Source organism: Ictalurus furcatus, chromosome 2 (genome assembly GCF_023375685.1).
Source record: "Ictalurus furcatus strain D&B chromosome 2, Billie_1.0, whole genome shotgun sequence".
NCBI classification, from domain to species: domain Eukaryota; kingdom Metazoa; phylum Chordata; class Actinopteri; order Siluriformes; family Ictaluridae; genus Ictalurus; species Ictalurus furcatus.
Window position 1 is genome coordinate 27,081,933 of NC_071256.1, and position 21,260 is coordinate 27,103,192.

Consider the following 21,260-nt stretch of genomic DNA (forward strand, 5'->3'; position numbering starts at 1 on the left):
ATTGAGGTTTGGCTTAATCCCCCTTTAATTCCAGTCAAATAGACCAATAACCATAAGAACTATAATGACCTCCTGGCTATGCTTCACAGACCCCTGGGAGGCCCAGGACCCTACTTTAAGAACCACTTGTTTAAACCCTAAGGAACATCTCAAGTGAAATCAAAGCTCAAAAATCAAGTAGCCTATTGCATAGTATTTCACATTAGAAAGTATTGAAGACCTTATGTTTAACATACAGTATATCGCCCCCTTTCCTCCTCTTTCAAACCACATGTCTTCTCTGACCAGAAGGTGTTTCTTGATATTGAGTGTCCACCTATTTCTGACCCAGGAAATTTCTTCTCCTCTACTGGGATATGTAGAATACATTATTTTCTTTACCTAGTGAACAAATCTGGTATCTTTAGAGGAGTGACAAAACATATTCATAACCGTATATATATATATATATATATATATATATATATATATATATATATATATATATATATATATATATACATATATACATATATACACTTTTCCAAACCTTGATATTATGAGACATTCAACATGACCAAGAAGACTAAAAACTTTTACAGACATTTAGCCTAGAGTAAAAAAAAACCCTGAATGTCAATAAACTAGTAAAGCACAATCATTTATTAACCCAATTCATTCATTCAGAACCTGTCCCAGGAACACAGCTAGGGTACCATGTACACACATATTGACACCTAGCCATTCTACCTACTGGCATATTATTGGGTGGTGGGAATAAACTAGAGAACATGCACAGAAACACAATCTTGTAACCTGAACTCAGGATCAAACCAAGGATCTTGGAACTGTAAGAGAACCACATTACCCACTGCATCACCATCATTCATATCACAAAGTTAATGGGTTCCTTTATAATAACAGTGGTGCCATTGATGAACATGATTGTCAGATGATTCAAAGGGCCCAATGTAGAGAGGGGATCCGAGGGAACCCTAGGAACAAAAATTGTCCAGGAGAACAAAAACTGGAGGCTCATTGTATTAGGGCCCGGTGCATTAACCAGGAAGCCAAAAAGGTCTGCTGCTCAAAGCCTAAAATATAAATTATTTACAATTTTATTTTGTTTACTCCCCTGTGACTATACTTCAGTAAATCGTAATTGGAAATCACTGAACCACACGGTGAACAAATATATTTTATTTAAATATAGTTAAATTGATCCTACCACATGATGTTACAGAAATGTGCCCCATCAGTATACATGTTTTTTCCTCACAGTCATGGTTTTATGTTCCTCTTTGCTGAGTCACGTTACACACACACACACCACCACCACCACCACCACATCTAACAGAGCATGACACATTCAACTTCAATCCTCAGGATCTGATCTGTGATGATTTAAGGTGTTTCTGTAAGTGTAGAAAATAAATGTTAATACAGTTATTACATTAAGGCTATGTCTAGATACATTGTCTTTTTGTGACCTTGTCTTGTAGCATATATTAACCCAGGGCCATTACACTTATTCATATCTACAATATGTCCACTCATGATAAACCACTATGTGAGATATGAGTCACCACTCTCAGTTCCTCAGTTCCTATAGTTCCTAGCAAACAAGGGGGAGGGAAGTGGATATAAAAAAAGACTGAGCTGATGAAGAAATCAGACTAAGGATAATCTCAGGCTGGGAGTTGTGGCTGCACAATTATTTGCAAACAACTCTCGATCTTCTAGCAGAAGGGACTTGCACTGTTGCATCAAATTATCAAAGATCGTCAGAAATGGATACCACAAAGATGAAAAGGGCAAATGGTGTTGGCAGGTAAGCAGATAGTACTTTTATTAATTCATTTTTCTACAGTATGCTGTAGAAAATTGGAACAATTCTAGTAGATTATTGAGAAACATGATGCTTTTGAAGAAAACAGTGCAAATTAAGTGGTGCAAGATGTAAGAGGTTCGACTGGCATTTGGTCCTCTTATTGGTGAGTGCTAATCAAAAATTTGAACGATTAGCTATTTGAATGACTTTGTATAGTTGTCAATTTATTTGAAGTAGTCACTTGATATGAACATAACAAGCACAGTGAAGGCTGTATTTGCTGCTTGTCCACAGCGATCTGTCAGAGCAGATAAAAGAGGTGACCAAAGACAGCCATGTGCGTGCTGAGAACACCCAGCTAATGCTCAACTACCAGAAAGGACAGATCACTCTGCCGCAGTATAAGGTAAATATACTCAGCAAGAACTATACCTTTCCCACTTAAATAGTTGAGTAAACATTTAAATTATTGGACACAGTCATAAAGAACTTTTCAGAAAATGCTCAAATCATACAAATTCTCAGGGTAGTGAATAATACTTCCAGGAAAAACACAGACCCTTAGCAACTGACCTCAACTAACTTTATCTTTCTGTTCCGTTCTAAGTAGTAAAATCAGTTCTCTAAATGCCCATTTCTCAAAGATCTCTTTTTTTTCTTTGCTTATAGATTCTTCTGTGTTCCCTGTATGAGATCTACCAAGCGCTGGAAGAGGAACTGGACAGGAACTCTGCCCACCCAGCCGTGGAGCCCATCTACTTCCCTCAGGAGCTAGCCAGATTGGAGTCGCTTGAGAGAGATCTTGAATATTTCTTTGGGCCACAGTGGAGAAAGAGAGTTATAGTACCTGCAGCAACGCACAGATATGCAGAGAGGCTTCGAGAGGTATAGCTTTTTCTGCCACATTAAGGAGGGCCACATTAAGGAGCACAGTTTTTGTGTGACTGGTGTTAGCACAATGTTATCTGATTTGGAGGATGTATAGTATGTACCTGTTACAGAACAACAAATCATTTTTTGCACCGTGGCTGTTTACTGAAAATATTTTACATTTGCAGTGTAGAAACAAGGGAAAATATGAAAAAAACAAGTAAATAAAATGGTTGGAAGATGTAAAAAAAACAAAAAAACAAAACAAAAAAAACATGATGTCAAGGGAAAAACACAATTATTTTAGCACAAATCCAGTGACCAAATTTTGGGGTAGATTATTGTTCTAAAATATAACCAAAAAGTTTATGCAGCTCCAGTACACCAGTGTTGGCCAATGGGAAATCCATAAATTGCTCATTTATTTTCATCAGTACATTGTAGGAAATGTGATCAGTTGAATCAGGATATGAAAGTGCCACTACTCAAATCATAACCACAGTACACTTCTAAAAATGAGCATTTTTGCTCGTTAACAGACCTAGCTCTCTAAAGCAAAACTTGTTGCCTTTGCCAAAATGGAATACACATTGTTATAATGTTTCTATACATAGTCTTTAAGGATTCCCTGAGGCATGCCCTTTAACTTGCTATGGCAATACAAACTCATGTTTGTATTGCCATGTCTTTCTAAGCCATCATTCTTCCTTTGATTCAGATTGGCAGGAGCAATCCAAATCTCCTCGTAGCTCATGCTTACACCCGTTACCTTGGCGACCTATCAGGAGGTCAGGTCCTAGGAAAAATTACCCAGAAGGCCATCGGACTTAATGGCAAGGAGGGTGTGGCATTCTTTTCATTCCCAGGAGTGACAAGTCCTCATCGCTTTAAGCAGCTGTATAGGAGCAGGATGAACAGCATTGAGATGAGTGAGGAGGAGCGCAGGAAAGTTCTGGATGAAGCTGTCAGGGCCTTTGAGTTTAACATTGAGGTAAGTTTAACATGAGCTTTAGTAATGGTTTTAAGGTTTCTGCAAAAATATAGGTAGAATGGAATTCAAAATTCAAAGAATAATAAACATGTCACCCAGGTATCAGTTTTTGGTCTCTGCTTAAATTGATTAAAGTGATTGCAGTAAGTCTTGCCATTCCTCTATAAAACTACTCATTGCTCTAGTTGTCTTTTGGGCAGATGGATAACAAAAGTTGTCATTTTTGTGGTCTTATGTAGTCTTGTTTTTGTGATGAATGAGAAAGAAAAAACCCCCATTGAGCATGTTCTCTGACAGGTTTTTGATGACCTTCAAAAAATGTTAAGCATCACAGAAGAGACCTCAGGTAAGTATGAATTTCTTTTAGAAACGGCCAAAAATGTCAATTATAAAAGGCTAAATTATACAAAGGCTTGTACTTTTTTTGTTTAGGTGGCAGTGGAACACAAAATGGACCAATCAATCCACTAACAGCCATTTCAAGGTCTCCAGTCATTCAGTTTACATTAGGACTTTGTGCTGTACTGGCAACTGTTGGAATGGGAGTCTATGTTGCTTTTTAAATGTAATACAGAATATATAGGAATCCGTTTACTTTGCATCAGCAATAAATAACTGATTACAAATTCAAGCTGCTTGAAATACAGATGAGACACTGATTATGAAAAAGCAAGCGAATTAAACATTTCTGACCAATTTTCAATTTGAGATTTAAAAAAAAAGAAAAAAAGAAGGTGGGATCACTGAAATTCATTAAAGCTCTGTAATACAAGAATTATAATGGAGATTATGTAAATATGTTAATTACAAATAAAATCATGTACACATTTACTTAAATATGTCTCTTTACTGTGGAAACAAACCGGGAAGTAATTGTACACAAACGTCACATACCATTTCACAATGCTTTATTATCACAAAAAAAAACAAACAAACAAAAAAAAACACAACACATCATGACAATATCACTGAAGACACCCTCAGATTTAAACCTGATCACAAACATGGAGTTCAATAGCATTATTTTGCACAAAGAGTCTGATGACAAACGCAACCTTTAAACCACAGTGTATTTGTGCCACAGCTAGGATTAACCAGTGTTAATCATTATGGTTTACAGCACAAAAATATCCATCAGTCTGATATTGAAGAAAGAAAAGTGCACATAAGACACCGTCTGAACTATTTACAAAAAGGTGACATTTTCAACTGAGGAAGCATTCTCAGAAAGATGCTCAACATACCTTCAATTGATTTGACATTTATCTGTTTTTATTACTTTTTTTTGAAGCAGAGATACACACAAAGTCCTCATCTACTTGACCCTGTAAAGCACCTTCCTCTGCATGCGGTGCTGCAGTTCCCCTCTCCTCAGCATCAGATGAAGGACCTTATAGATGGCGTGCTCGGGATATTTCTGCTCAAAGACAGGAAAGAGAAGAGAGTTGACACCGTATTTGTAGCTGTGATAATACTGATGAAGGTGCAAACATTGCATACAAGGAAATCCTGGCAATTTTTTTTTTTTTTTACATTTACCACATAAACCCTAGTATATAACAGAATAGCATTTTTGTGTATTAATTACAAGCCTGAAAATCCAACATGAACCGAGACCTGCAGCCATGCTATCCATCCAGGCTACTAGTGTCGAATTCATACTGTACATTAATAAATAAATGCATTCCTCCAAATTACAATGGGAAAATAAGACATGTATTTTCCACAGTAAAAATCTCTAGGAGGAACAAAGAACCCAAATTCAAGCATTTTTTTTTTTTAAACAAAAAACAAATGCTGGTGTCCGCCAACAATTTACTACAGTTTTTATTCATGGTCAAACAGAATACAGCACAAACTCCAAGCGGTAAAAGAGGCCAACAGTGCAACAAGCATCCACTAACTAACCAAAAACACCTTTGAGATATTGGGGGGGGGGGGGGCTTTGACTGAATGCGTGTTGTGATGACATCACATGACACATCTTGGCCCAAATTCGCGGAAATTTTGAAAAATTGCACGCTCATTGCAATATTGCGGAGTTTGATCGGTTAATTTCTGTGATTGCAAAATTGTGAAATCCTGGAGGGACTGAATGACCATTAAATAATGCAACGTGCCTCCCACTATACACTTCAATATTAATTGACAGAATATCAGAGAGAAAATACCCCAGGGCAGAACATGCATCTGTAAACCTCAGAGTGGTATGCGTTACTCACCTGTTTGGTGAAGTCCTGTACAATGCTGTGCTCAGACACCTGCGAGCCAATGGCAAAACGCCTCTTTAGCTGCTTCTCAATGCGGGAGATCATTTCCTGATCCTCTTGAGTGGTGAAACCCTCCACACCTGAAACCAGACACAACAGTGCATAACGCTATTGATGATATCATGCACACTCGAAATATAAAAACGTGGAAGAGTCAAGCAGAACCAATAACCTTCAGCCACCACCAGAGGTACTTAAAACCAATACTTATTAGAGATGATTAGATACGTGTTCCACTATTTTACTATGTTGATATTTATTCAATACCGCTACAGACCACACCACGTCACAGACATACCTGATAGGCTACCAGACAACGCAGCATCCAGAGTAGACACCTGGAAAAGTCGAAGAGCCTCATCCACCTCCTCTTCTCCAGCTATCGCTTGCAGCTTCATCTTTGCCAGGGACTCGGCGATGCGTACAACTGCCTCCAACTGCCTGCAAGCGAAGAGAGAGAGAGAGAAAAAAAAAAAAAAACACTGATTAACGAGAGTTGTCTCAGGAAGTACTTTAATACTTAGGTATGCCATTAAATCTACTGAACGACAACTAGTGCTGCCAAATGTTAGAGACAGCCATAGCAAGCCTATGAATTCAAGAGTTATGCTGTCACCTGACAGTGATGGGAATAGAGGCTCTGCGATCGCTCTCTCTCTCATGATCCCTGGCACCGCTCCGCATCACCACATAGCGGTTCTTCAGCTTCTCTGCTGCAGCCGCAGACAGACGAGGACCACATTTCCTGTCGAGGTACAAACAACCATTTAACACTACTTTCTCCAGCATGGTGAAGTGTCACATAATGCTGTGACAATTTAAGAAACATGTCTACCTCAGGCTCGTAATGAGGTATAATTTACCCAAGATATAAAGGTGTTAATACAATAGTATACACTCTAGATCATAGGTCTATAGGTCATAGATCACATCTAAACACAGGTGTTTTTTTTTTTAAAGTTTGTACAGTAGGGAGGGAAGTAGACTTACGTTCTGGCATAAGCAATGTATTTCTTCAACGTGGCCAAAGTAATCTCTCCCTCCACCCCCTCCGTCTGCGTCTGAGCACTGAGGTGAACGTTCATCACGTGACGAGCCAGCGTCTAAGAACATACACACCACAACTATCATTTAAGAAAGCCAGGCTCATTAACCAAATAAATTAAAAGTTCACATAATGAGTGATTAGTTAACGATCACCCAATGGTGCCATTATTTCCACCCACCATGTCTCTCTGGTGGTCGTGTTGATCCTTGATGATGAAGATCATGTCAAAACGAGACAATATGGTGGGCATGAAATCGATGTTGTCCTCGCCCTTGGTGTCGTCCCATCTGCCGAACACCGAGTTGGCAGCCGCCAGCACAGAACATCGAGAGTTCAGAGTGGTGGTGATGCCAGCCTATACACAGCAAGACAGCAACACACATCAAATGATTTTACATGACGTCAGCCAGCTAAAGAACATTAAAATGATGAACGATACAACAGGGCTGACTCTCTGTACCTTGGCAATTGAAATAGTCTGCTGCTCCATCGCTTCATGGATAGCTACTCTGTCATCTTCTCTCATCTAAAAAAACCCAAAACATTTAAAACGGTAAGAAGCCAACCAACTACATTGCACAGGAAAATGTTAACTAATTTAAACTGTGTATAGGTTCAAGAAGCATGCACCTCTTGAGCTTTACCTTGTCAAACTCATCAATGCACACCACACCCCCATCAGCCAGCACCATAGCTCCACCCTCCATGATGAAGCCACGTGTGTTCGGGTCTCGGAGCACAGACGCCGTTAGACCAGCTGCACTGCTGCCCTTTCCCGAGGTATAAACCTGAGACACAAAAGCATCCATTTTAGTAACTGACGCACAACCTTCAACACAGTACTACAAAGGACTAACATGGATGAATATACAATAGGTGTTTTTCTGGAAACACAAACAAACTGACTTTCATCTTACCCCAATAGGAGAACATCTCTCCACAAACTTTAGCAGCTGAGACTTGGCTGTGCCAGGGTCTCCAAGCATCAGCAGATTAATATCACCTCTGCGGGTAAGACCATCTGGCAACCTGACAAAAAAAACCCCAAAAACCATTCATGTATGTTCGCTTGTTTTTATTTGTTCTAGTTAAATAAATAACTATAAAACAAAGAATGCATGCTCACCTCTTTCTGGAGCCCCCAAACAGGAGGCAAGCAATGGCCTTCTTAAGATCATCACTGCCATAAATCGAGGGAGCAAGAGAGCGAGCAATGGATTCGTAGACCGAGGGGGAAGCAGCCAGCGCCCGCAACTCCTCCTCTTCTTGAGGGGTCACTGATCCAGTGGCTCCTCGACCTAGGGAATGGTGGAAAAGGAAACAATAAAAAAAAAAGAGGGGCATAAACAACAAGGCGTGTTTAAAAAGACAACAACATATTCTTAATTAAATGTTATTATATTCTTAAAAGGCACACAATTTGGACTGGATTAATCATAAGCCACTACTCGTACTCACCAGCTCCCTCCGTGTCCACTTGAATACCCACTACACGCAGGTAGGCAGAGCGGATACCCACTCCAGCTCCTTTATCCCGACCTTTGCCCTTAGGCTGAGCCACTTTCTTAATGGAGTAGATGCCCATGATGGTCACTCGGTTCCCAGGCACGACACGGTCACACAGGTACCTAAAAAACAAAATGTCAGCCTTGAACATCTACGAGTTGAAAAGCTAGATTTGCAGCAACATCCACAGACGAGAATTTGGAGAAAGTATAAAGTATAGCACACTAAGTGAAACTGCACATGCGTACCGGTCACAATAGAGCTGCATATGTCGCGGCATCTCTCCATGAGGCACAGCATCAGGTGACTCCTGCAGCCGCAGGGTCTGAAAGTCCACACACACGCACCGGTCTGGGATGATAAAGTAGGGATCCACAGGACACTTCACACGTCCTGCTTGCTCACTAAATAAGAGAACACAAACCTTACATGTGGTATTTACTAATGACAAAATAACAAAACATGTACTAATCGCCCCTATTCGCACAGAAATGCGACAGATCCAAAAAGATCCTAAAGAGATGGGCAGAGACTCACGTGTTGCACTTCCGGGGCAAAGCGTAGCCCTGGAGGCCGGGTGGCAGAGGAATGCTACTGATGACAGCACGACACCCTCTGCACTGCAGGCATACTCGTGTGGCTTTCGCCCTCACTGCTGAGGAGGAGATGATGATACCAGGGATCTTTACCAGGCGGGACACCTGCTCAGACTGTGGTAGACAAGAACCACAGAAATCACAGTTAATAATAAATGAAGAGTAACTGCAATATTGCTACATAGATATATACACATACTTATATACATAAGTATACACATATTACATACTTATATATACATATAACCATGCTCAAATCTGATTGGACAGAAGGTGTTGATTCATTTAAAGATTTTTTTTGTCACATACACAGTTATATACAGTATATAACTTGCAGTGAAATGAAAACCTGGCCTACTCATCTTTACATTGTGCATTAAATACTAAATTCAAATACAAAAGATCAGAATGAATAGAAATAAACGAAAAAATAAGCTAAGAAATATCAAATATATGTACAGGAATGTGCAAAAAAGTGTAAAATTTTTTTAATAAAATAAGCTCGGAATGTGCAAAAAAAATGGATGTATAAAATACGTAGTGTGTTAAGCATTTTCTATAACAGTAGCACTGACAGTAGTTCTGGTTGTAATTCAAATTTTAAGCTTATATTAACGTACTTGTTCTAATATATTATTCTCTATGGTAGCAACCAAGTCACAGGAATTTGTATGGTTGGACACTCCGTCAGATAAAGAAAGTGTGTGTAATCTTTGAGGTTTTTCGTTTGAGAAAAATTCTGTGTTTATAAAGCATTTAGTGAAAACGTTTCCACTGTCAACGCTTTGTAACGGTCAGAAATGAAGCTGTCATATTTCCAGTACAGGAACATCTTCAGGACAGAACTGGAGCTTTGTGGTTTCTACAGTCAGGAACATAAGCTATTCTTTCTTATTAACTTCAAGAGGGGGAAAAAAAGAGGTTGGCAACAGAATAGCAAACCGAATAAGTGATGAGAGGAATTAAATAGTTTCATAGACGTTCCACAACTATAAACAGACAAAATGTATGACAACTTTGTTTGACAAATTGCAGTGGTATAAGAAGAATAAAACACATTGGAACATGTCATTACTGTTATCATATCACCCTGTCATTGATCATGCCCTGTTATACATTATTCCTCACATAGTTCATATAGAGTCTTTGTTTTGTTACTTTGCAGAGTGGGGTTAAACACATTTCTGCATCTCACCTTCAGGTTGCGAATAGATGCAGGATGGGCATCACTTTTCAGCATCACCTGGATGTCCTGCACTGTCTCTTCCCCTACAGGCCTCGGACGTGTGACCTCATCAGCAACTTCCTGTGCTGCCTCTTCTAGCTGCCAAAATGCCACAGTGTTTTAATGCACGTTATCTTGAGCAAACGCAAAAAGCCACTCAAATTGTAAGAAAGTTTAACCAACTATATTGCTGCCCCCTCCCCCTAGTTTAAAAAAAAAACAAGCAACATTTCATTAGCAGGTTGCTGTTGCATTCTGGGACTCTATTGCTGACTGCTGTAGAAGTGTGTGTATTCAGGCTGTGCTCACCAGAGGCAGGTTCTCTGTGGGTAGCTTGTACAGGCAATCTGAGAGATCCTCATCAAAACTGGCCAAATCCTCCATTTCCACCTCGATCCAGTACTCTCCAAGAGTGTAGTGCCTCTTGAGCTCATCTCTGCAGAAAATGGCCACACAGTAAACAAAAGTAGATTACATACAGCAAACTACTGAGACCAATTAACACACACATATACATACACACACTATATATCTGAATTTAAAACATCACCGAGGTTAATAAAACTAAACTCTTTCACTGTTCTGGTAGTGAATAATAAAATAAGTGGTCGAACCAGTGTATGACATGGGACTTCACAGAACAATGGAGAAAAGATAGATCTCATGTTTTAAACTACTTTTGAAGGAACACCGTTACATTTTTTTTCTGATTTTCTTTCCTGTACCTGTATTTGTAGGTAAAGCCGGTGCGATCAGTGCCGACCCTGAACTGTCTCAGGAACTCCCGAAAGCGCTTTTTTATTTGACTGCGTTTCACGGTCCCTTCATCCCCGATGCCTTCTCCTCCGCCGAAGCTCTCGCTGTAATAAACTCCGGGATCGTCAAATCCAGACATTTCCCTTTACTTTAAATCACTTATTTAAACAAAAATGCACGCTATAACTTCCGAAAGACTTTACACAACACTCTGGCACACTCACAAAATGCCTGCCACGCTACTATTTTCGCGGCAAAACTTTTGCGACCGCCTCTTTTTGCAGTCAGACTCCACCCACTGCAGACAACCTAATTGACTCATTGGTTCAACGCTTCGTGTGCGTCAAAGTGGGCGGGGCTATACAGCTCTTGTGGCGCGAAAAGTTCTGAGCTGTGAACGATAATGGCGTTTGCCAAAGGATTTGTGGCGTAAAATGGCGCATTCCGGGGTGATGAGGAAGCTTTATGTGACCATGCATTTTTATCCCAGAATTGTTGCGTTTGACAGCACGTTGACGTTTATGATCTGAGCATATGTCAGATTTTTTTGTTGGACATTTTAATTTTGACCTATAGCAAACTTAGTTCAGTGATGTGCAGTCATTTTGTGCCAGGGTCACCCACAGACTCTTTTCATGTTTGTAATGCAGGCTATAGAGTTATTTAATTTATGCTAAATCTGGATTTCTTAGTCAAACTATTTAAATCAAAGGCCAAACGTTCCCATATGCCATACTTTCATTGTCTGCTTGTTATTCAAGTAATAAGGAATTGTTCTAAAAAATATGCTACAGTATTAACCATATAACCTGGGTTTTTTTGTTGTAAAAAATCAAAGATTTGCCTCTTCTGCCTCAAGTTTCACAGGAGTTTGAGAAATCCTGCATTATCAATTAGCCCCCTGTAACCATCTGGCTGCATATCTTTCCCTAATGCACTTCTTAAAAAGATCTGTTTTGCTTCTTAGGTTTATATATGGAAAAGTTAACAAAATGCATTTAAATGACAATTTTTTGAATAAATACACACTTTGAGTAAATGCAACTCATATACTTTAGTAAATACAATAGACAAATTACAAATGTGTCTAATTCCAGCAGTCATGAAATAATTGGTTTATTCAGTTTTTGTTTATTGTATACACCGTATAAAGAAAAGGACAAGAAGTGTAGATGAAAAATTGAGAAAACCATTTATTATGGCAAACTCATTCATTTTCACCCTATGCATCTCGGCAAAATTGCCAAGCTATTGTTAAGTCCCACTGTAACAGTCCAGTTCCTTAAAGCTGCTCTTTCACAAAGTAATTCTGTTAAAGGCATCGAGTTGTGCTAATAGCTGAGTATAACTATGATATGACTCCATGCTTTCGGCCAGTCTTTATGAAGGCATCTACAGCACGATCGATGTCTGACTCAGTGTGTGCGGCCGAGATCTGGACCCGGATACGAGCTTTTCCTTTGGGAACCACGGGAAAGGAGAATCCAATCACATATACTCCTGAGGAAAAAAGAAGAGCAAGAGAAAATAATGGCTTAAATGAGAAATGTAGATTAATTTTCTCCAATCCCATCATACTTTTTCATATTTTCACTTACCTTTAGAGGTTTTTGTTAAATCATCTATAATTCAGTGAAGATGATAACCTTCTACATGATAATTTCAAGATAAAACATGACTATAAAATTACATAAAGCTGTTAAATCTGAGGTCTTACCCAGTTTAAGCATGTCATCAGCCATGATGGAAGCCAGGCGAGCATCACCCAGCATTACAGGGCAGATGGGATGAGCTGTGCCTGCAATGGTGTACCCTGCCTGTGTCATGCTGTTTCTAAACCTGGTGGATGTAATCAGAGACATGTTTTCATTCACAGTGTTTAGTTTGGTCAAGGTGTTATACAACTCAGATCTCTGGATTAAGTCCATTGACACAAGGGCATTTTAAGAAAACTGTTTCTTTGTTTAGTCAGCAAAGAGATTGTTAAGTAACAAACTTGCCTGATTTTAACTTGCCCAAACTCAGAATGCTTATCTATTTGCCACTATAAGTTAAACCCTAACCTATGCAACTCTCCATGCAGAATTCCTGCCCTATCATCTATTCCTACCTCATGGTTTTGTCAGCCATGCTCTGTGCAATTTCATTAGATGCCAGCAGTAGTTCCACTGCACGAGTGGCAGAACCCACCACCGGAGGGGGGAGAGAGTTGGAAAAGAGATAAGGACGAGAGCGCTGCCTCAGTAGGTCAATTAAAGGTTTTGGTCCGACTGTGTAACCACCTGAAAGAATGAAGGGCATCTTTAGTGTATGGTTTATATATTTATATGGCATATCAAAAAACAAACACTGAACAGACTGCAGAGTCAATACTGGTCCTCATATAACCATGGTAGCTTTCCATAAGCAAACTTTCATAGACCTCTCCGTAGTACTAACAGTAAGAATGTAACAGTTCCTTCCAGTGGATTTGTTTATCTGAATTTCTCCCAATTAAACTGCAACTAAAGTCAAAACTGCAATTACATTGCCAGAGTGAAGCAGTGTGAATTAAAAAGCAGCTTTTCTTAATGTATCTATAATGACTGGTTTATTTACATCCAAATTATCTATAGAAATATAGAAACATAATTTACATTAACCATTCATATTTCATGTGAATAGTATGTCAGTGGTGAACAAGGTAATGATCGTTAACAAAAACGATCAGGAAAACTAAATCTATCAGTGACAAAGCATTTTCGTTAGCTGAAATATAAATAAAAATGTGAATTTCCAAATAAATGAAAACTAAACCGCAACTATAACGTCCACCTGCAATATGAACGAAAACTACACAGGATATCAGAGAAAAAAACTTGGGTGGTCTGACATAAGAACGGAGGTTGAACGTAGTGGATACGTCATTGATTATGTTTACATGGACAGCAATAATCTAAATACTGACCTTATTCTGAATAAGACAATATTGTGATTAAGCTGCTTACATGAGTCACTTTTAGAATATTCCTTTCATGTACCCGTTTTACATGTTATAAAACATAGTTTGATTAAAGGCACATGTCATTACATCCCCACGCCACGGCGTCTCGCGTTCCCTCCAGAATTTCACGTATCGACATACAGTTCGTATTCTTTATGGTACCGTATACAGTTCTGGGTGTTTAAGTTAAAATTTTTACGAACGCTTCAAGTGCAGTTAATTATTTGTCATGCTATACGTGCACATAGATGACTGCTTGAAGCCGTGGGCTGCGTCCGAAACCGCGTACTTACCTACTATATAGTAGCTGAAATACATGAATCTCGCCTACTATATAGCAGATAAGTATGCGGTTTCAGACACAGCCATACTCTCTTGTTTGTCGTCAAACGGTTGAGCACTGACGTGTATGTATCTGTCTTGTTGCAAAATACGGTGAAAACTCCCACACAAAGTTAATAATGTGATTAAGGTGTTTACATGTCTGTAATGCACGTCCATAATGTGACTAAAATAGGAATACTCCATGTCTTAATTCGATTTGTGTTTACTTCAAGTATAATTTTAGCGGGAATTAAGGTAATCAATAATCGCTGTTTACATGGTAGTTTCTTACTCAGAGTATTGTCTTCATCGAATTAATATCTGATTATTGTTGTCCATATAAACAATCTGAATGTTGCCGAATCATAGAAGACCAGTAGATGGCAGAGTAACGTGTATTTGAACTCGCTGGCACAGAAGAGATTTAGTAGTAGTGGGGCGCTAATGGTGAAATTAATTGGTAGGCAAGAGGGAGCCCAATTTTGGGATTTTTTTAGTACGGTCTTACCATGATATTAAAAACTAAAACGGTACTAAAAGTAAATACAAACTAAAAAAGTTTTCAAAAGATAAAAATGAAATCAAACCTATTTATCCACCATTAAAACTAACTGTAACAAAACTGAAATTGAAAATCAAAATACAAAAAAAAACAATATTTTAAAACTATAATAACCCTGGTGGTGAATGTCAACTAATATCAAAACAGCCTCACCAGACCCACCTTATGTGGAAATGCACCAAGAACTCAAAAGGTGTAGCGACACTTACCTGCTGCCCCTCCAAGAGCTTTCCCCAGAGTGGAGTTCACTATGTGCACTCTGTCCATCACCCCCAGCAGCTCATCAGTACCTCTGGGTGAAAATACAGACACCCTTCTCAGAATCATTACACTAGACAACATGCAGAGTAATTGGCTAACCTGCACTGAGCGACATTTTTTTAAATATCAATGTCATTACTTAAGACATTGATGAATTGCTAGACTAGGATTTAGCTGTGCGGTATGCACTGTTTTTCTATGATAAATGTTTATTACATGTGTATCTGGTGTTTCCACGTCACTGTCATCTACTCACCGGCCACGAGGACCCAAGAATCCAGTTGCGTGGCATTCATCAATAAATACCAACGCTCCATACTGCTCAGCAAGATCGCAGATACCCACCAGAGGAGCCACGTCACCATCCATAGAGAACACTCCATCAGTTACAACCAGCCTCAGGCGGCAGGACTACATGTGGAAAAATAGGGCATATATTATTAGGAATGCAACAATATTCTGAATATTCAATAATTACAATTATTTGAAAAAGGTACAAACATTTGTATCATTGAATTTTTACCCCTTTTATGAAACAATTGCGGTCTGCAACTCGGCTTTAATGGCACAGTAATGGTCTTAATGCCAGGTGCAACCCAAACAAGTTTTCCCTTGAACAACGATCCAAGACAATAAAAAGAAAAATCTTGCTCGTCAACTTATGAACGATATGGTTTAGCATGTACTGAAAGCAATTTCTGAGCAGTAAAGTTGAAATGTGTTTAACTGAACATTTTGTTAATGATTTAGGCAAGGCGATGAATTTGTAATGAGGTTGTATAATTTGAAATAAAAACAAAAACAAAAAACCATTAGGTATCATTCTCAAACTCTGTAATTATATTGAATTAGTTTATATGTGATAGAAGAGCATTATACAATATGCTATTTGTATTCTACTGCTGATTTTCCGTATACAAATATGCGAGCTGACAGAATTCATGGTAGAACGTTGAAAAATGAAAATATTTTATAATTTTGTTCTAATCTATTGGATTCTAACACACAGCAATCTGTTAAAAATGCTTCTGATTTACTGAGTATTAATGCAGAGCAATTCCACATTAATGCCTTTGCTCTTGTTCTGCACTTGGCTGATGTACGTTGAAAGTTTCTGAACAACAGAATGAGCAAAAGTGATCAGAGACAAAGCAGAGAGGACTGATGAAACTGGTGGCCACCTTGGTTTCGCAGAATTTGTTTTCAGAAATAAAATTACATACTTGTACAACCTATAGATACTTGTGTTTCTTAAGATGCATTGCTACGCATTAGCACAGTTTATTCATGCCTGAAGACAGTAGAGGAAAAAAATGTCAAATTGGTTCTGGTTCAGCTGCTTCCTTTATAAATAGAAATACAGTTGTGTTTTTAGTCATGACTGACAATTTTTCTGCTTAATTAAAGGCTTTAGCAACCTTTTTTGGACACTATTCAGAGCCATGTCTGACTCAGCAACACACAACTAAAACCTTCAGTAAGTGATCCCTGTTGTTTTTCAGAGGATCATGCTTATTCTGGGTGCATTCAGCCAGTTCCAACATGGTAGCTATGCTAAACTGGCAGGAAGGATATTCTCTTACCTTAAGCTAGTCATCAGGATATTAGCCTAACTTAGCTAGTGACTTTGGTACGGAGTATGGATACAACCGCATGTGTCTACCTGGGACTCTTTCAGCTTCTGCTCTAAATCATCCAGGTTCATGTGCTTATAGCGGAACCTTTGCGCCCGACACAGTCTAATTCCGTCGATGATTGAGGCATGGTTCAGTTCATCAGATAACACAGCATCATCTGGGCCCAGCAAAACCTAGGACCAAGAAAGATTTTCATATTACATTCAAGATGATATCATGTGGCTTATTTAACATTAACAGGGATAAATATAAAATTATACAATATGAGCTCAAGGGTGGATAAATGATAAATGCATTAGCTAGTCCACAGGTAAAGTAAAAGCTCTAATGTGTTGCCCAGTTTCATATATGACTCGGTTTAAAAGTGGTAACTAACATAATATAATAACTTATCATGATCTAGTTAGCTAGTTAAGTGCATTAATACCGACTAAGGGAAACAAATGCATATCATATAGCGCCTATGGATTTTGCACCTTCAGTAATCATCCACAAACCACTGACCAGCATTTTGGTATAGAGATGTGATATGCTATATTTGCATGAATATGAAAGATATGGGTCTGACTCACATCTTTATTTTCTTTGGATACACTTGATTTGCAAGGCTGCATAACATGCATGTTGTGCTAGGAGGGGTTACAATATATAACTTTGTGCTATACTGTATTTTCAGTTTCACCAGTGTTTTTCACATACCTGAATGTTCCTGATTCAGAAAAGACCACATAATAAATATTGTTCTACTGTCAGCAAGATCTTGCCTCTGTCAGTGTGTAGGGCAGTAGGCGGCAGATTCGGATGAACAGAACAAGCGATGGAGTGCACCGAGTCACCATAAGTGCATAAGATTTAAACATTCATAGGAAACAAAAATTTTAAACATACATACTAAATAAAAATTTTACCAGTTTTAAAAAAGTCAATAAGGAGTAGAGCTTTTCTTTTTTTTTGGTTGTTGAACCTATTTGCCCACTGAGCAACCATTAATTTAAAAAAAATCTAATATCCCAGACTCAAAATCTGTTGGACCCAGGCACTCCAGCTGGGCGCTTAAGATGATTATATAAACCACAGAATGGGACAGAGCACAAATATTCTTATAGTAACAAAATGCATCTGATGGTTGAAATACCTCAAAGAGACCAGCATTGGCATCAAAGCAGCTTGCATACAAGATGCAGTCTTCTCTTTCATGGAACTGAGCTAACTTCCGCTCCAAGTGCTTATGAAGATCCTGGTTAAAAAAAAGAAAAGAAAAGAAAAATTATTTGTTTGGTCACAGAAGTCACAGTTTCTTTAGTCACATTTCAATTATTTCTACCTTGCTGAAAAAAAACCCCAATAGAAACCATCACAGAAATTCTAATGGTTTCCAATACAAATACCATTACAAACCATCAGCTAACCATTAAAACCATTACTGTTATCATTATTGGTCCTTAATGGTATCCACTAGACATAACATGGCACCAACAGAAGGCATGAAATTACCACTAGAGAACCACAGGGACCATTGCAGTTTCCATTAAAACCAATACAGTTCCCATTATAACCATTAAAATCATTAAAAATTCTGTGAGGTTTTCTATTGTTTAGATCAGCAGGGTAATGATATCTTTCTTCACCTGTGTCCCACAAATGAACCTGACTGAACTCAGCCCAGCTCCATATTTCTGCAGTGCCTCAATTCCAGCCTGAATGACCTCTGGATGACTGGACAGGCCCAAGTAGTTATTGGCACAGAAGTTCAATATATCTGAAATGTGCATAGATAATAAGCAAAAAAACAAAACAAACAATCACATTAAACCATGATGGGTCAACTGAAGACTCTTCAGGTCCACTAAATGAAAAACTTACTCACTGGCTATACTGGAGTCAGGTCTGGGACAAAAAGGGTCAATGAGTTTGTGTCTATAGAAGAGCACATGAGAAAGCTAAGCAGTTCTGCCACTGTTGATGTTTTTATTAGCGTCATTGTGGCTCTTTGGACACGAGAAAAGAAAACAACAGAGCTGCTAACAAAGTGAGTGTAGCTAACAGGTAAAGTGGCATACAGATACGTTGCCTTATACAATGAGAGATTCATGAAAATGCAGACATCCCAACCAGCAAAAACTAATTTCAGGGAGGTGGCTTCACTGGCTACTGCTTCGCCAATGTGCGTTCTGTACTTCTTTTTAAAATTTTTTTATTTGGACACTCTGCCATGGTACTGCAGACACTAAACTGAACCAAACTGTAGTGATGTATCTTTCATGAATGATTCATTCATTTTGAACAAATCTTTAATATGACTCAGGAAAAGCGAGTTGTGTTAGAGAGTGATTTGTTCATTTTGTGTTGACCGCGCATGCGCTGCAACATCCCCATGGGTTCTCTCTAGTCTTCAAGTTCGAGTCGTTCGTTCATCACGTCACAGCTCCACTGTATACTTGAACCTGAATACTCGAGATGTGGACTAATCATTTCTGTTTACGGGGAACAGACATGACAAAAGAAAGAACGACTCAGATCGGGCGGTGAGGTGAACTAACAGACTGCATAGCCTGAAGACCCAGCTAAGCAATTAATTAAATAATTTCTGTTTCTCATAATTTGGCCTTGGTTGCATTACCCTACAGTTTATTTTTTATTCCAAATGTGATCAACGTTTGCGTAAGTACTAGATATGCTAGATAATTTAACATGTAACATTTTAATTATATTCTGCTGAAATAAACGAAATGACTCGGAAAAAAAAAGATTAGTTCATTTTGCTGAACGAGATTCAAAGATCCGAGTCAGTAAAATGATCCGAATTTCCCATCACTAAAGTGAACTGATAGATGAACAAGAGGGAGAGAGAGAGAGAGAGAGGTCGACGGTAAAGCCCGCCTACTGAGAAATTTGATAGGTTAGTTAGGACAAAGAGAGACCAATCAGGACGCGCGCTGTGTCACGCTCTCTCACCAGGTCTGTCACTCGGTCTCTCGGTTTCTCCAGAGCAGTCTACCATTAGAAACGACCATTACATTCTTTCTCGCTTGCTCTAAAAAAAAAAAAAAAAAAAAAAATCGACTTCCGGGATATTGTACATAATTTGCGGGCGTCAGGGAGCCGCTATTAAAATGCGGGAGACTTGAGATGTCTGGAAATATAATATTAAACATGTGACATACAGTCTTGGCGTGTTGTCATTACTTTTGTTACCATAACCGTAATTCTACAGTGACATTTGTATAGGCTGTTTAAGTTATTCACACAAAATGAATGTTTATGTAACAAAGCCAAACCCGTGGAACTGCAAGTGCAATTTCTATGTGTGTTTACTACACATCTGGGGAAAAAAAACTATTTAAAACTGTCATTTTAAGAGAGTTACGTCTCAACCTTTTGTCTTTACTTTCTTTGTGACGTTAACGTCTTTATTTAATAGAGTGGTCAAAGTTTTTTTGCACTTTGATAGTGAAATAATTATACACCATATCAAGACTTATTATTATAATACACAGGTTAATATTCGTCATGCCAATAAAGCAACCTTTTTACTTTGACTTAGTCCATTTTTTTTTAAATGTCCAGACTTTTCGTGCTTGATTCGCTGTTTTTGAAGGTCGTTAAGTCTTATCATAAAAAAAGATAAAACATGAGCTGTATATGTGCGTTATATAGACTTGAAATGAGTGAGTGCCTTTATATGACATACTTTTGCTGACTTTCCACACACACACAGACTTTGCGCTTGTGAAAAGAGTTTAACTTCCAACTTAAAGCAGTTTTGGTTGCACAACTTTAGGCCAGTGCGATATCTCGTGTCATGTATAAGCATGAATAAAGTCGTTGCTTTCCAGGAAAATGTTGATCGCTCACCGCCACGACTGCCCGCCACGTTGATACGCGGTCCCTGGCTGGATGTAATGACTCTTTCCCCCTTCCAGGTCCCAGCAGCTCGGATCGTCTCCAGCTCGCCCTCCAGCACCGACCTCGCGTGCGCGATAGCGGCATAATATCGACTCGAAATGACATTCTGTCTCTTCAGTTTTTCTCTTAGAGGAGTTTTAAGTTGACCAACAACAGCGCGAAGTGACATGGCGCTTCTGTTGTCAAAGCCGAAAGGAACGTGTTGCACAAATCAACGACCGGAGACAGCGGGGCTGAATGACGCAACAGCGCACTAACCTACTAAATAGTACACATGAAGCCTGGCACCCTGTTTAACACACCACTGTACTGTATTAACATTAGATTAGTACGCTAGTGTGCGGCCTTTTGCTTCCTTTGTGGGTGTAACAAAACGCACCAATCAAACGACGCGTGCTTCCTTCAAGCGCTTCTTTAATTCTCGTGTTTTCAAATATTCCTCTTCTACATTTAAAATCCGTTTTCTTTCCATACTACATTTCCCCCGCTGTTCTGTCGATAGCCACATGATCTAC

General features: G+C 38.8%; 3 protein-coding genes across 4 annotated transcripts; 1 reads left to right on the forward strand and 2 right to left on the reverse strand.

The window, feature by feature from the left end:
- The first annotated feature begins 1,658 nt into the window (after positions 1-1,658).
- hmox1a (heme oxygenase 1a) lies at positions 1,659-5,041 on the forward strand. Of its 2 annotated transcripts, XM_053612149.1 has the most exons (7): positions 1,666-1,810; positions 2,105-2,216; positions 2,480-2,695; positions 3,399-3,671; positions 3,969-4,017; positions 4,104-4,155; positions 4,966-5,041. In XM_053612149.1, the coding sequence occupies exons 1-7, from the start codon at positions 1,770-1,772 to the stop codon at positions 5,000-5,002; spliced, it is 780 nt and encodes a 259-aa protein (XP_053468124.1). In that variant the 5' UTR covers positions 1,666-1,769; the 3' UTR covers positions 5,003-5,041. The 2 variants fall into 2 exon arrangements, with proteins under 2 accessions (XP_053468116.1, XP_053468124.1); XM_053612141.1 differs by lacking the exon at positions 4,966-5,041 and having other exon boundaries at positions 1,659-1,810; positions 4,104-4,508.
- mcm5 (minichromosome maintenance complex component 5) lies at positions 4,565-12,114 on the reverse strand. The gene is made up of 16 exons (XM_053612045.1): positions 11,042-12,114; positions 10,626-10,752; positions 10,287-10,415; positions 9,033-9,205; positions 8,744-8,899; positions 8,448-8,617; positions 8,116-8,287; positions 7,907-8,018; positions 7,634-7,777; positions 7,450-7,515; positions 7,168-7,344; positions 6,932-7,044; positions 6,558-6,686; positions 6,240-6,382; positions 5,894-6,021; positions 4,565-5,088 (listed from the first exon to the last, which is right to left on the reverse strand). Exons 1-16 carry the CDS (start codon positions 11,209-11,211, stop codon positions 4,987-4,989), a joined length of 2,211 nt encoding a protein of 736 aa, XP_053468020.1. The 5' UTR covers positions 11,212-12,114; the 3' UTR covers positions 4,565-4,986.
- A 66-nt stretch (positions 12,115-12,180) lies between these two features.
- gcat (glycine C-acetyltransferase) lies at positions 12,181-20,972 on the reverse strand. Its single transcript, XM_053612103.1, has 9 exons — positions 20,695-20,972; positions 18,468-18,598; positions 17,975-18,076; positions 16,866-17,012; positions 15,459-15,613; positions 15,151-15,233; positions 13,183-13,354; positions 12,790-12,911; positions 12,181-12,572 (listed from the first exon to the last, which is right to left on the reverse strand). The coding sequence occupies exons 1-9, from the start codon at positions 20,912-20,914 to the stop codon at positions 12,421-12,423; spliced, it is 1,284 nt and encodes a 427-aa protein (XP_053468078.1). The 5' UTR covers positions 20,915-20,972; the 3' UTR covers positions 12,181-12,420.
- Between the last annotated feature and the right edge of the window lie 288 nt (positions 20,973-21,260).

Bases quoted from the DNA above. Each gene is read 5' to 3' on its own strand.
- gcat (XM_053612103.1), bottom strand. From the start codon at position 20,914: ATGTCACTTCGCGCTGTTGTTGGTCAACTTAAAACTCCTCTAAGAGAA. The intron at 18,077-18,467 runs GTGAAGAAAGAT...TTTTTTAACCAG, and splicing joins GGTTCATTTGTGGGACACAG to GATCTTCATAAGCACTTGGA. The intron at 12,912-13,182 runs GTAGGAATAGAT...TACATCCACCAG, and splicing joins ATGGCTGACAAAACCATGAG to GTTTAGAAACAGCATGACAC.
- mcm5 (XM_053612045.1), bottom strand. From the start codon at position 11,211: ATGTCTGGATTTGACGATCCCGGAGTTTATTACAGCGAGAGCTTCGGC. The intron at 10,416-10,625 runs GTGAGCACAGCC...GCATTTTGGCAG, and splicing joins CCACAGAGAACCTGCCTCTG to CTAGAAGAGGCAGCACAGGA. The intron at 7,516-7,633 runs GTAAAGCTCAAG...GGGTTTTTTTAG, and splicing joins GCATTGATGAGTTTGACAAG to ATGAGAGAAGATGACAGAGT.
- hmox1a (XM_053612141.1), top strand. From the start codon at position 1,770: ATGGATACCACAAAGATGAAAAGGGCAAATGGTGTTGGCAG. The intron at 2,696-3,398 runs GTATAGCTTTTT...CCTTTGATTCAG, and splicing joins ATGCAGAGAGGCTTCGAGAG to ATTGGCAGGAGCAATCCAAA. The intron at 4,018-4,103 runs GTAAGTATGAAT...TTTTTTGTTTAG, and splicing joins CATCACAGAAGAGACCTCAG to GTGGCAGTGGAACACAAAAT.